The 15,987-nt window shown below is 37.8% G+C and overlaps 1 protein-coding gene across 1 annotated transcript in view; it reads right to left on the reverse strand.

Moving 5' to 3' along the window:
* The window catches only part of ST8SIA4 (ST8 alpha-N-acetyl-neuraminide alpha-2,8-sialyltransferase 4), a 99,103-nt gene extending 84,334 nt beyond the window's left edge, over nt 1–14,769 (reverse strand). The window contains 3 exon segments of the mRNA XM_011964375.1: nt 7,050–7,181; nt 14,333–14,616; nt 14,618–14,769. Coding sequence (XP_011819765.1) covers nt 7,050–7,181; nt 14,333–14,616; nt 14,618–14,731 — 530 coding nt within the window. The 5' untranslated portion in view covers nt 14,732–14,769.
* Between the last annotated feature and the right edge of the window lie 1,218 nt (nt 14,770–15,987).

Genomic DNA, 15,987 nt, shown 5'->3' on the forward strand with positions numbered 1-15,987 from the left:
TATATAATACTCTACAAATGAAATCACAAAATTTGATAGAAATACCACTGACACACCATAACAGTTTAGCTTAGCAAAGTCCAGGTTATATAAGAAGGTAATTATATTTTAAATAAGAAACCTTAGGGCTTATGTATTATAGAAACTGCAAAAGTGTTTATGTCAAGCACTTAATGATTTTTCACAAAAGTTAACAACTAGCACCAAAAGTGTCAATATGCAGAGACTTTTGTATATATTTATTGAGTACCACTTATTTGTCTGGTGAATAATTAATATCTGACACCTGTACTTCAACAGAAATTTCTCATTTCCTGTGTAAATGACAAGGCTGGCTCTAAAATAGAGACTACACGGATGTGGTTAAATCATCAAGCTAGATGGTGTTATCGTTTTTCTTTGAATATAATTTAAATGGGTTGCTGTAGAGCTATTTGAAGATATACACTACTAAGAAGTGACATGTTTGCAAGCTTACAGCGAGTAGATTAGTGGTCCTGGTGTGAAAAAAGACTCTGTAGCTTGGAAATCCAAACGGGAAAATCTATCTTATTTGGTCAAAAAAGTTAACACTTACATGCTAGTCAACTAACATCAAAAGGGACTTTCCAATAACAGCACCTTTGCTGTGTTACAGACAAGTTAGTTGCAAAAATAATGTAAAACATGTCTTTTAAGTTCCTGAGTATAGCCAGGCGCGGTGGCTCACGCCTGTAATCCCAGCACTTTGGGAGGCTGAGGCGGGCAGATCACTAGGTCAGGAGATCGAGACCATCCTGGCTAACACAGTGAAACCCCGACTGTACTAAAAATACAAAAAAAATTAGCCGGGCGTAGTGATGGGCGCCTGTAGTCCCAGCTACTCGGGAGGCTGAGCCAGGAGAATGGCGTGAACCCTGGAGGCGGAGCTTGCAGCGAGCCGAGATCGCGCCACTGCACTCCAGCCTGGGCGGCAGAGTGAGACTCTGTCTCAAAAAAAAAAAAAAAAGTTCCTGAGTATAATTATATCTCTTTACTTTATTTACTCTTAGGGAAAAATGATTTAAAAGGGGAACTATAAGAGTTAAGCAAAGTTTTGAAAGACATCATGTTGTCTAACTCTTAGAAGAAACTAATGCTTAATAAGATAAATAATTACTAAATGCAGATTTTAATTACGTGTTTTTCCAATGTTGTTATAGGCTCGCCAGTATTTTTTTCAATTGAAGCAGTAAAAATAGTAAAAGTGATTTCAAAACAAAAATGACTACCAACTCACATAGACTAATCAAAATATAAAAACACAAAAAGTTTAGGCAAAACTCAGAATTCGCTATTTTACAAAGTAAAAAGTAAAAGAGGTAAACTTTAGTGACTCTGGGTTTTTTGTTTTTGTTTTTGTTTTGTTTTGTTTTTTTTCTTATTCCCGAACCAAACTTTTAGTTTCTGTTTTAGGTCTTCTACATATGGGAAGTTATCTGAGTTAAGATTCCTTTTCTAGGATCCAAGAAAGACTGAAAGTAATTACTATGAGTGAATAATATTATGACTTAAGTGCTTAATAATTTCTGGAAACAGTAAGAAAAGGTTAGCTTTTTATCTCCTAGTGAGAACAGTTTTTAGACTGTAGATGTAATGCAGAATTAAAAGCTTTGTGAATTTGCTAAGTCTAGTTGTTGTTCAGACTATAAATATGAAAAAAAATGCATTCAAATATAATTAGCTAAATGTCACTGGAAGCATAGAAAACTCCTGTATTTACACTGAACTGAAACAACACCATGTCACCAAGGAGAACATATATGCTTTTGCTAAGAAGACAATTGATAGAAATTTTTGTTTAACTGCAGGTCAAACAAAATTATTTGAGAAATGAGAGAGGTAGAAAGAAAACTGGCTTTAATATCTATGCTCTATCTAGAGAAACATGAATCAACAAAAGCTAATGCTTAATATGCATGCTTTACCAGTACAAGTTTTCCTGGTACGTGGTCAAGTTATTACCCGATATTCAAAGCAGGGGGTTGTGTTTTCTGTGCATGACTCAAAAGAACAGACAAACCAAAAAAAGACCCTTCACAGGTCTTTAACTGTCATTTTGTGATCATAATGCAACTTTTGAAGCTTCATAAGATAAGCAAACACCTAAATTGAGTAACTATTTTAACGTTAAAGATAACTGAAGGAATCTGAAAATGTGTTTCATTTTCAGTGAAACTAAGTATCTTAGTCATAGAAATTATTTATTGTTAGACAATATCAGCCTTAAACTGAGAGGTTGGTTTGGACTGTTGAACTGACAACAAGTAGAGTTCTACACGGAAACTTTTAACTGAATTTTCAACTAGAACTTCCCTTTCAACATCACCTATCACTTGAAATAGCAACTGCAGAATCCCAGAAAATGAATTTACTAAACATTGTTTAGTAACAAGTTTTCACTTGTGAAAAGTTAAATATAGCTAAGCTATCACCAAGTGCCACTCTTCTCTGTAAGTTTCTTGGCAATAATAAGCACACAGTTGCAACTAAAATTTAATCTAAATGACATTGTTAACTATATCAGAAAATACTGTGTGACAAATCTTATAGGTGGAATGTATCACAAGTTGAGACGCAAATTAGGCTATGATACATACATTAGGGATCAGTTTTTGCAAACTTTAGACACTGACTACAAGAAAAATCACTGTAAATTAAGTTAGTACTGACACAGTTCACTAAAAGAAAATAAAAAGTAAAATTAAAAAATGCCAAGTGTTTCATTATGCCTACAAAAAAACAGCGAGAACACACATATTTTGTTTATTTGTTTATTTCAAAAGATTATTTTTGCAAGGCAACTTGCCTTAAAGCGCTGAAAAAATAAAACCTTTAACTGTATCATGTTTAGGATTTCTAAGTCCTAGCAGTTATGGGAAAGCCATCTTAGTACCCTCAAAAAAAAAAAAAAAATCTTAAACACAGCAAATGAAAAGGCAAAATTGTCCCACAATACTTGATGAAGAGCTTTTTTAGTTTAATTTACACCCTAGACTGGCGTTTGATATTTGGCCCAGCATTTGGTAATGTTGAATGAAAAATATCTTGTGTTATTTTAGAGCAAAGAGAATCATTTATTCCATAATGATAAATTTTAATAATATACATTTGGGTACTAAAATATATTATTAACAAAAAAAATATTTATAAGGTCCTGGTTCCTCAGTCAGGAGGTCTGGGTTTGAGTCTTGACACTGCCACTAATAAGCTTTGTGACCCGAGATTAACTCTACTGGTAACTTATTGATCAAAGCCAGTGGAAGATGGTATGCACATTGTATGTATACCTTTTTGTAAAGTACATCTATGTATGCAAAAGAAAATTTTTCTTGTCAGTTAAGCATCTATAAATTTGCAATTATGTTTAGTTAACCTGCAAGTTTTATGTATTTCAGATCATTGATATATCATGACACTAAGAGCTGAAATATTGTTTCCTAATTTTGATGTGATAAAGCTGTCCTGATGTGTACATTTGTACGTTTCTATACATCTATAATTCATGTTTGCACTGTTTGAGGTTTCTAGTCAACATATAAAAAACAACAACAAAAAAAGAAAATAAATAATCCAAATATGGAAAACAAGTCAAGTTGCAAGTATTGGACCTGACTGTATAATCTCTCAGTACGATGTTCACAGATTTATTCACAACATCTAATGGATCTTAAATATGTCATTTCTTAGCTTGTAATAATAAAGAACAAACTTTTATCAATAATATCAAGCCTTAAAACTAAGATAATTATTTTGAGTGCAAAGTTAGCTGTAGAATGCATAAACTCCATATATTTTGAATCCTCAAAGTACAATGAAGTAACACATGGAACCATCTCTCATAGACAACTCCATAGAAGTACAGTTGTTTGATGAATACATAGGAAGCAATTCTTGGTGTGCTTATGAAAATAATATAAGGCATATGGGAATGAAGGGGCTAGTAATAGGGATGAAAATCATATCTACAAATGTAAAAAAATATATCTCAGGAACTATTTTCACATTTTAATATGTGGACAAAATTAGGAATATAATAAAAGTATTATAAGTTTAATAAGATTTTTAAATTTGAAAGATTTATAATCATAGTTGAATCACGCAAGATAAAAATTGGTTGGAAATAACGTCTTTATGTTCTCACTCATAAGTGGGAGTTGAACAATGAGAACACATGGACACAGGGAGGGGACCATCACACACCTGGGCCTGTCGTAAGGCAATGGACAAGGGGAGGGAGAGCATTGGGACAAATACTTTATGCATGCAGGGTTTAAAACGTAGATGATGGGTTGATAGGTGCAGCAAACCACCATGGCACATATATACCTATGTAACAAACCTGCATGTTCTGCACACATCCTGGAACTTAAAGTAAAATAGAAAATAAATTAAAATAAACAAAAATTTAAAAGTAGAATTTTGAAAACATTTTTAAAATTTACCCACAGCCAATCACTGACCCAAAGTGATATGGAAATTCTTAAATGCCAGAAAGGTGAGGAAGAAAGAAAATAATAATAATAATAGTAATAAATGGTCCATAATTAGTTTCCAATATGTCTTTTAAAAATATTTGCAAAAGCTAAGCCAACAGTCAGATACTTTCATATTCTAAATTTTTTATTACAGGTGTCAAACTGATTAATACTCACTAGTCATTTCTGCTATAGCCAATTCTAATTTTTATGAACTCTTTGTACATTGTACAATAATGGTTTTTCAAATTATCCTTTCCTTTCAAGGAAGTGACAACCTTGTATGTATTATTCAACATTTGTTCATTGTTTTATTGTTTATTTATTTAATCTGTTAAGGAGAACCACACAAATACAGTACTAACATTTCATTCATATTTTCAGCTATTATAATTGAAAATAGATCATCCTCAAATACCTGAATGCAATGCTCATTGGTTTGTAAAGTTGTAATATGAATCTTCTGGGTCAACTTAGGTTTATTACCCTCCACTTGAATATGTTATTAATAGCAAAATGTATAAAGCCTCATGCATATTTATAGTATTTGATTTTTATATAGCTATTAGGAAAGGCATTACCAGATATAATAATTGAACTAGTGCCAATTACTTATTTAGTTTACTTAATAGATTTTTTGTTATCTGACACATTATTTAGCATGGCTAGATATGCTAGTTAAACTATTACAATATTTTATTTTACTTTCTTCCATCAGGTTTCTTTACCAGATCTCTGTAGCCTTATTTGGCCCCTTTCTTGCTAACTCATCCAATTTGAAAGTTATTTTTCTGCTTACAGATAAAATTTTTGCTATTTAATCACCTATCTATCTCTTTTTCCAATGTACCTTCAAGAAACATGAACCTTCACACCATTCTAAACCAAAATATATCTGTGTTTGTAACCCCACATCGTCTCACATCTTGTGGCTTTTTCCTCATAATTATCTCATCTCTCACAGGGTTTCTAAATTCAAATATGAGGATGGGGATATGAGACAGAGAAGAATGCACTTGATAGGTATCATGAAAGATGTGAGCTCCAAGTATGAAAATGTCAGACTTGAGAGACCATGGCTAGGGTCAGCTTTAACCAGCTAAATGTTAGGAAGAGTACAGATTCAGAGTTTTCAAATCTTTCCATTTCTCAAGAGTTTATGGAAATCTGTACTTTTATTAAAAAACCTCCTGGCTTTTAATCTTGGCTTTAAGGTTTCTTTTTTCTTTATCCAGTGGAAATAAATTTTGCTTGCTGGCCATATTTTACCCAGAAGTCATTGATTTATGAGCTCTATCATCAGATTCTACTTATCTATTCATTCTTGTAGGAGGCACATGAATATAGAAAGCTCCCACCAAACTAAAAGCAAACAAATATACACCACTTGACATTGCCATGATTTGATTCCTGTTTCCCTTTCCAGTCAATTTCAAACCTTTAAACTAAAGTAGTAATACTATTCCTGCATCTCCCTGATGCCCATATTTTTAAAATTTCCAGACATAAGTTCAAGTAAATTTCAACATGCTGTAATTATCTTTGCTCCAAAACATTGTGTGAAATTTCTGTGCATACTCTAAAGATGAGTGTAATAGACTAGTAGACTCCTCCTTCAAGTTTCTTATAATCTACACTAAAGGTGGGTATAATCCAAGAAATGAGTAGGTAGAAACCCACGAAAATTAATCAGCCCCTTATATCTTAGTCACTAAGCTACACCTATAAAATCTGTGTGTTAATGCTATCATTGACTTTGAGATTATTTTATTATATAACAAATGTGTTCTTTCACACTTTTAGTGAGTTCTTATTTACTGAAATGCTTTAATTCAAATGTACCAACCAATATAGTAATGCAATGTAACTATAGAGAAAAAACAATCTTCCTGTTTCCTCCATAATTGAGAAGGTGTGACCCTACCTCTTACCTATTAGTAACAGGTTTATATCAGAAGAAAATTACATACTGGATAAATGTAGGCATGGAGTATGATTTCAAGAGTGGGTTTCAGCTAAAATGACTAGTCTTAAAAAGAAGTCAGTAATCTAGAAAGCTTATTTTCTGATTTTTATCCAATTTTTAAAACATGAGCCCACACAGAAATACTCATTCACAGGATAAGACTAATTTATTTATAATCGTCAGCACAATAGGAGTGTAATAGGCTCAATTTTCAACTAGTTGAGAAAACCCAAAAGCAGAATGAAGACTCAATAGGGAAGTTAAAGATAATTCTTAAAATATATGTCCATCCTGAGTAATTGAGTGAAGTATGTTAAATATTAGTACTCTGATGAATATTGTATTCCACTCGTATAAAGACACTATATTCAAAACTCACATATTCATCCTTAAATCTCTGACTATGTAATGATTTCAGTTTTATGATTTCATATTCTTCAGTGAGCAACATTAAATAGAGCTGGTTCATTCTTTTATTTAAGTATTCATACTTAAACCATAAATCAGGTGTTTAATATAAGTTTGCTAAGCCCAACATATTTGAGGACATGATGTGAAATTTATTATGCCTTAGTAAAGAAACTCACCTTATCTCTAGGACCAAAGAGAAATTGATTTTCCAACCTTCTACATTGTGCTGGAAGATTGAAGAGCCAGCCTTTCGAGTGATTTTATCAGAGCTATTGACAAGTGACCGACTCAAAGACAATTCACCATCTCTGAAACAAAACAAAATTGCCAGCTTTGTGAAAGTAAGAAACATTTTGTCTATATAGCACAGTACACAATTTGAATTAATACTGGTGATGAATTTTAGATACATTTTCCCCTACAAGTTAGAAGGAAATATGCAAGCATGATGAAAGGTGTTATGAGGATTAAGTGAATATGACTCTCAGAACAAGAATCTACAGGTAATATTTTTGAAATTAAACAATTTCTGAATAAAAAATGATATATATGGTACTTGAAGAAAAATAATCACCAAATATAAAGACAGAATTACATAATTCAGCAATCTCTCCTCTGGGCATATACCCAAAGGAATTGAAATCAGTATGTCAAAGAGATGCTTGCAGTCCCAAGTTCATTGCAGCATTCTTCACAATAGCCAAAATGTAGAAATAATATATGTGTCCATTAACAGAGGAATAGATAAAGAAAATGTGGTTATATATACCAATGGAGTACTAGTCAGCCCTTAAAAAGAACAAAATCCTGCCATTTCTGCCAACATGAATGAACCTAGAGGACATTATGGGAAGTGAATAAGTCTAAAACAGAGAGACAAATACCACTTACATATTATTTTTTAATATCACTTACATGTTGATTCTAAAACAGTGGAACTCATGGAAGTAGATAACAGAATATAGGGAAGAAGGAGTGGGGAATGGGGAGAAATTGGTCAACAGGTACAAAATTTCACAGTTAGACAGGAGGAATAAGTTCTGTTGCACAACACAGTGACTATAGTTAATAATATTGTATTGTATATTTTTATGTAGCTGCAGGAGATTTTAAATGTTCACACCACAAATAAATGACATGCTTTTGAGGTGATGGATATGCTAACTAGCCTGATCTTATCATTACACAGTGTATACTTGTATAGAAACTTCACATTGTATCCCATAAATATATACAATTATTATTTGGCAATTAAAATATGATAAAACAAATAAGCTCTGTTTCCTACTAGTCACTCACTAGCTCTGTTTAGACAACAGAGACAGAATGTTTTGTCAGTGCTCCTCCATCTGTATAATTGTGATTCCTAAGACTGTAATTTCATTTTTACAGAAGGCATATATGCATAATAGAAGGGGCTTCTGTTTTGAAGCAAGAATAACTTGGACTATCAGGTGATCTGGGCATCTTTGTGACTCTATGACTTGCTTGAGTTCCTGGACTCTACTCTCTTTCTAAGCCATAGTGGTCTTACCTTACCTTGAAAATTACAATAACTTTATCTAATATACCATGGCTTTGTGAGGATCAAGCAAGGCTCTGCATGCAAAAGTAATTTTTCAAAAATTGCATCGATTTCAAAACATCTCAACAATGAGTCACTTCCCTGACAGTTGGTGGAGAGACAGAGATGATAGCAGACAGAAAACTCGTTCAGTAGCCATTGTTACTGGCATTTTCTCTTACATTAAAAAAAAAAAAAAATAGACTACCTCTCTGCAACCAATAGTGTCAAGCTAGTATATCATGGGGCATGATACTAGCTGAGATGGCGGTGGGAGTGATGATGCTGGCAGATACCTATAATAGTATGCATGCCATTAGAACATTTATAACTGAATAAATTCATTATTCAATGGACCATTTTCTTGTACTTTATAAATGTAAACCCAGACTCAGAAAATCAAAAAGCTACTTCTTATGGGATACCAATAGTAACCGTAGCCCTTTGAATATTTGTATTTATTTCTTTACATCACCTTTTACTTCTTAGAATGTCAAAATATAGTTAAAAAGTAACATGACTATTTGCTCCATAACAAAGTCTAAATCTGTGCTTTTGTTTTGTTTTGTTTTGTTTTTGTTGTTGTTTGTTTTTTTTTTTATGCAATCCTCTCCTAGTATCAATGGAAACATTGCCTGTGTAACAGTTATTGGATGAGTTCTGTAATTGAAGCCTTATAGTTTGGTATTTTGGTTTGCATTCTTTTTTAAACATGTAGTTTAAATTTGAAGCAGTTCAAAGCATCATAGGCTGCTACTCCCTGTGAAATTCAGAATTCTATAAAAATTAATATCTTAAACTATCCTACTGATGAAAATGATACATTTGCATGCCTGTGCATGGCAAATAATTATTGCTTTACAGGGGGCATTTAGGATGCCAGGAAACACGGGATGTGCTTTACTGACCATCGGCCTAGAAGTCAATTTTTATATTATATTTCTAATGATAATAACTACTTATGAATAAAAATGTGGCTATACACAGAAGCTAACATTCACACTTTGGGAAATATGACTACATGGTTTCAGGTACAAACTATCACTATTTCTGGGGATAAGAAATATTTCTAATCATCACCTTATTAATTGATGTATCAATGTCATCTTTTTCTAACCACAGATTGATATCATTATAATAATTATTTTCACCACCAATAAACTTTCATAGGAGAAATAAAAATATACATGGACTTGCACTCTTTAAAATGTGTGGAAAATCAGGGTATGGTGGGCAGTGCCTACTCAGGAGGCTGAGGTGAGGGGATTACTTGATCCTAGGAGTTAGAGACAAGTCTGAGTAACATCACAAGTCCCTGTCTCTAAAAACTAAGTAATTAATTAAATAGATAATCTATAGATGATTGCTTCATTGACATGTAAATACAGATACATTTTTACATGGCAGAATGTTTGCTATGATGTTTTCAGTTGTTCCAAACCTTTTCAGAATATCCAAGATTTAAAAAGTTTAAATCAGTGTTCTAGGAATAAAATGCTACCATCTTACTCTGCTGTTTGAATTTCTTTCATTGAGCTGGTGATAAGCCAAATTTCAGACTTTTATCACTGGAAAGAATTTTGAATGAAAATATCTGCAACTAGTCACACTTCTTATACTCAGTGTGGGAGAAGGCCACTTAGTACAATCTGAAGCTCTAGAGTAAATTCCTCTGTATAAAGTTAAATGGGTCCCATGGGATGTTTCACTCATGACCTTGGTAGCATTCTGTCTCAGAAAAGGCTCTTCCTTCCCATGAATGCGAAGCTCGAAGGATGTTGCCACCCCCTATTTATTTCTCATTCCAGATCAGACATGACTTTTGAACAGCTGCACTGAAAACATTTATTGCATAGGATCATCTACAAGAAGATTCAATACGTACTTTTACAAGGAAAAGAGCAAAACACATCAAAGAAATCACTCTGCACAAATCAATATAATACAAAGGATCCCTGTTTACATGGAGCAAAGAAAAATTCACTAAGATAATCATCCATGTGATACCAGTGGCAGGAATTAATCACTTTTTACGCAACCTAGTATCTACAAATATTTCCAGGCTTCACCACAAGTTACTCTAATAGATTTGCAGTACGTAAGACATATGATTAATTTCACTTCATGGCATTAGGTCTCAAAAGCCCCGTATTCCACCCCACTGAAACTCTTCATGACTTGGCTTTTGAATGTATTTGTTCCCTTTGGACTAGGTTAAACTTCCTCTTTAATATAAAAATTTTAAGAAAATAATTTGCATGAAACTAAGCCTGAACACACACAGCAGGCCATTTTGTATTTTCATTACCTAAGTGTCAAACAACTAAAAATAAAGATGATAGGTTCTACCTTAATTTATTGCTTATGAGTTTTATTAGAATTGTGAAATGTGAAATGTGAAGTAAAGTGCAAATTCTAGATTTCACGAGGTTGTGTTTCAACCTAGAACAAACTGGAACTAACTTTGCTGTCAATGGTAATACTCTAAGTAAAAATACTTATTTCCACTTTCAATTTTATCATAGGTTTCAGAACTAATATTGTTGATTACTTAGTAACACAACCTAAAGTACATACTCAAATTATAAGGGAGATTTCTGGATAATAAGAAAAGTAAGTTAGTCTCATTTGTAGTCAACCAGAAAAGTAGTGTGTAGCAAGTGTGTAGCAAGATTTAAGGACTAACGAAACAAATATTTATATCACATTAAAGTCTATGTTACACTTTCAAATATATTATCTCATTAAATGAGGATGCTTACATATTTTACCTGTGGGAGCCTTACATTAACACATTTCCAATCATACCCAAAAGAGCACAAAGAGCTAGTTAAGTCATAAGCCAACTGTGAGGTCTATTAAGAAAGAAAAGTTAATCAAGAACACACCACTTAATGCCTTCACTGCTCTTTGACTTAAACTTTATTAACTAATAGGCTTTCGTGGAAGGAAACATGAATTTTAGATGTTCAATAATCATTACTTGACCTATGCTGGAACAATTCCTTTTATATATATTTAAAAACAAAACAAAACAAAAAAAAACATGCCACAGGTATTCCTTTGGAGATATGAGAGTGTGGATGGTTGGTGAGAAGGTTGTGCTGGTTCTCTATTTTTCCGTCTGCGTGGAATGATGGGACTATAGTAACTGTAGATGGGACCTTCAGTTGGGGGGGAAGGGTCGAAAGGATAAAGGAACTGCCTGTGTATGGCAAAAATGGTAGCAGAAAAGCTAAATATGAATCTGGGGTGGTGACGCAAGATTCAAGGACTACGGAAGGCCCTTCTTTGAAACTGCTGCCAAGCCACAAGGCTCGCAGTGCCCCCCAAAGGCCAGAGACTGCCTTGGTTGCCTCACTTGAATACTGGACCGGGATCTGGAGTCGAACCTCCATTCCAGTTTACTCAAAACTGGCCTCTCCACGTGGCTTGGGTAGAAAGAGAGTCAATGAGATGATTAGATCGTTTCATGAGTCAACTCCTCTACCAGAAGCGCTATTTAGGAGTTGAAACGAAATAACGAGCTCGAGTCACAAGCTTTTCCACTGAACCTTTCATCCTGGAGAAAAAGAAAACAGTGCTCAGGGAGCCTAGATGTCCTCGCATTGTTCCTGGAGCTCCAACTCCATCCACAGTCTCGGTCTCTCAGGAAGAGCCAAAGCAGCCAGGACGCTACAGGGCACGGGTGTAAGCGCGATGTTTGCGGTCAGCCCTCCGCCGCGCCCCACCAGACTGCCATTGCGGGTTTTAATTAAGAAGGAGGAGCCACTTGCCAACTGAGCGTTGAAAGTGACTTTGGTGTGTGTGTGAGTGGGGGGAGAGGGGGGGGGCGGGGAGGGACGAAAGGGGCCTGAGTCCTGAAATAAAGGCTTGCCCCTGTCTTCTCACTCATTCTTTCCCCCTCGCCGCCAGCGCTCTGGGAGCAGGGGGATAGCCCCGGTGCGCGCCTCTCTTCCTGTTTGGTTAACTCAAGCGCCTGCCCCAACGCCTTCTCAGCCAAGCTGGGAGGAAACTGCCTCAGCTTGAAAAGGATGCGGGCAAAAGCCTAGCCCGGCTAGCTCAACTGCCGCGCCTGTGCCCGCCTCCTCTGCCTTAACGCCTAGGGCTGCTTCCACCAGCCGGCGACGTCCAGGAAAGGCCACAGGAGAAATGACACCCGTGCAATGTGGAGTGTCCCGGCTCCACTCCCCTCGCAGGGATTCGAGGCGCGCTCCTTTTCCTGGCCACGGCTTAGGGAGGCTCGGAGACTGACACCTCGGCAGTATCTGGCGACCCTCTCCTCACTCGCCCCGCCCACTTCTGCTCTCCAGGGTCCGAGCCAAGGGCCCGAACCCTCGGAGCCCTAGTGAGCCTTGGCCGCTTTGTCTGAGATCAGGCTTATCTTCCTAGCCCACCGCCCGGGAGGGAACAAAGAGCCTCGACCCTCACGCTCTAGCCTCTGCCTCTCATCGGAGCCCCACGCGCCCATTCATCACCTTTCTAAAGACCTCTTTGTCTGTCTGGCAAGCACAGGTCTGCAAGGGATGCCCACGCCCCTGCCCAAAGTCCTGTTTTTCTAACAATTGAGCCAGATTGGATATTCAAGCCACCCAGTCTTGTGTAAACGATCTCATACCGGTCTCTTTTACCCCCTCAGAATAGACTATGTTTAGATTCGTTGATGCATAACGACCATTCCAGTCCATTCCTTGCTAGCTTTTTCATTCTCTTCCAGTCCTCATTGACTGTGCTACTGTTATCCTGGTTTTCTACAGAATAGCAAGTCCTTCTGTAAGAATAAACCTGCATCTTGCTCATTTAAATAAATGCTTATTACCTAGGGAGCAGGAATATCAAGAAATGGAGTGCAGGAAGTTTAAGAGCATGTGTGTGTGTTAGCAGTCCCATCACACACACACACACACACAAACACACACACAGACACACACGCGCAAGGACTGTTTTCTTTGTTTTAATCAATGTCAGATAAAAATATAAACTGGGCAGGCATCTCTGCTGGTGTGTAGTTTCTGATAGAGGACGCCTCCAAACCGGAACAGGGAGGACTTCCGAAACAGGACTTTGAATAGAGTTGACAATCAGGTTCACATCCTCAGAAAAAGGCTTCCAGGCTATGTCAGCAACACAAAGTTGCACCACCTCCTGGGTAAACTTCAAAGACACAGAGGCCAGCGGGTGGAAGGAAGTGTGATATTTAGAGAACTTAATGGGGCGGGGGAGAGTCTGAACTCATCTAGACAAACTAAAAAAAAAAAAATAGCAGAAATATAGTCTCTGTGAAGCTACAGTACCCAGTTTCTTTCTAAAACTGTAACCATGACGCCCATGCGTTTTACCCGTAGAAGAACAAATAAGGAAGTATCCTTGGTGGTACTGGAGTTTCTAACGCAAATTATAATACATTAATCTATCCAACGTCAAAAAGAAAAAAAAAAAATAGAGAAACAGAGTATACCTATTTCCTGCTTTCTAAGCTTTACCTTCAGCCCTTCAAGAAACCATCTATCTCCAGTATCTCCTTAGGTGATAGGACAGATAAAACAGGCAACCGTTTGGAGAATAAAGACATCTCTCTCTGTCCACAGATTAAAAGGACAAGGGCACACGTTCTTTGTTGACACTTCTGCAGTGACTTCTCCTTTGGCGTGAGAGCACCCAGGGCCAACACAACTGTCACCACAACCGCACAGAGCAAGTTGAACTCATACTGGGAACAGCTTAGAGAAGCACGCACATCTCAACAACAGCCTTTGTTATTTAATTCATGACACTAACCACACGCAAGTTCAAACACACACACATGCTATCCTAACCACCACTCTACCTTCTATATTCACATTTCATTTATGGCTTGACTTTTTGTCATATCCTGAAATGAAGCTTTGCATTTACCCGATGAGTTGCGTCTCCTGGTGCTCCTCAGTTCTTGCTATTTCTTTTGTCTTATAAAAGATCAGGAGCAGACTTATTGTGCAGATCGTCCACCTCTTCCTAATGGAACGCATCTTGGGTGCCCGGGAAAGTCCTGGTTGCCCCAGCTCCGGCACCTTCTCTTGATATAAAGACTCCGTTTTGGGGAGATAGTCGCGGGGTTGAAATCTGTAAAATGCGAGGAGAGCTTGGAGCCGGGATCCCAGGATCAGATCGCTGGGGTCTTCTGTGGCCGAGCTCCCTCTTGTCCTCCAGCGCTGCCCAGCGACCTCTCGCCCCGTTCGCGCCAGCTCTGCCAGGGTCGCTCAGCGCCTCCTCCCTGGGGCTCAGGTTTCTTTTCAGATGAGACACCTTGTGCATTGGAGGTGGCGGCAGCTTCTGCAGCTGGGTTCGGGGGCGTCACTGGCCCTTCCCTCTTGCTAGGAGATAAACGCTGCGCAAAGCCAATCACCGGGCTAAGGGGGCGGAGGCTGCTTGGAGAGTAACGTCCCCGGCTCTGCCTGCTCTGTGCCGGGAGAGGAAGCTCACAGTGCTACGCGCCTGCGAGCTCACGCACATACACATATACATACATACATACGCACACACACGTACACACAGAGCCACACACACTCTCCTGGGACATCAAAGCATCAGCTCTCTGGACCTGGGGGCTCCAAGATAGTCTGTCCGCATCTAGGTGAGAGGGCACCTCGCCTGGGGACAGATTACAAAAGCGTCCCGCCCGAGGAATGCTTCGGGTAGAGCTAGGGGTGGATTGCAAGAGGAGTACCTTCTTTCAATCGCTTTTGCTAAACACACACCCTCACACGCAAAAACCAGCCCTCCGAGGTGGAGTGAAACGGGGTGCCGGGGTGGGGATGGCGTTGGAAGGAAGAAGACTTTTATTATTCCACCAACAGCTCAATCTGGAAAGATACGTATGAACCTGTTAGGCGATCAGCCCACTCTGCATGGGTGGTGGACGACGACCCTGGCTCAGCATTCTGAAGGAAACAAGTGATGATAGAGGTGTCATTAGGAACTTCATGGATATTTATGCTCCTCCCTTTAATTCTCATTTGGAAACTCCTCACGCACAAGTCAAGGAAACTCCAGTCCCGCTTAAACTTCATTGCAGAGAAACAGGGTTCTGAAAAAAAAAGCAGCTACCACGGACCTCTCTTTTAAACGCAAATACACCCACACACATTCGGATACCAAGAAACGAAGGAAAGAAAGAAGGAAAGGAAAGAAAAGGGGGGGGGAGGAAGGAAGAACAAAGTCCTCTCCAAAAGTCTCAGTTATATGTACATACATATGCAGCCTCTGATTGTCACCTCTCCTCCGTCCTACCATTTTTCGTACTTGTACTGGGTGGCAGGGACACTTTTCAAGAGTTCTGTGTTCAAGCGCTCGCTCTGACTACCTCTCCTCCATCCTTTGGTCCTTGACGTCAGTGGAAGAGAAGCTTGCTACTCTGTTAGTACCACGCCTTGGTCCCGGTCTTTAATGTGGTCTGGTAGGTCGGGAGGCACCTCTAGCATGAGACAAGGTATTGGAACCAGGATTTCCCTCATCTATATGCGCCCGTCCCCAGCTCCCTGGTCGCCAGAGTTTCTCTCCAGTTGAATTCC

Source organism: Mandrillus leucophaeus, unplaced genomic scaffold (assembly GCF_000951045.1).
Source record: "Mandrillus leucophaeus isolate KB7577 unplaced genomic scaffold, Mleu.le_1.0 Scaffold696, whole genome shotgun sequence".
Lineage (NCBI taxonomy): Eukaryota > Metazoa > Chordata > Mammalia > Primates > Cercopithecidae > Mandrillus > Mandrillus leucophaeus.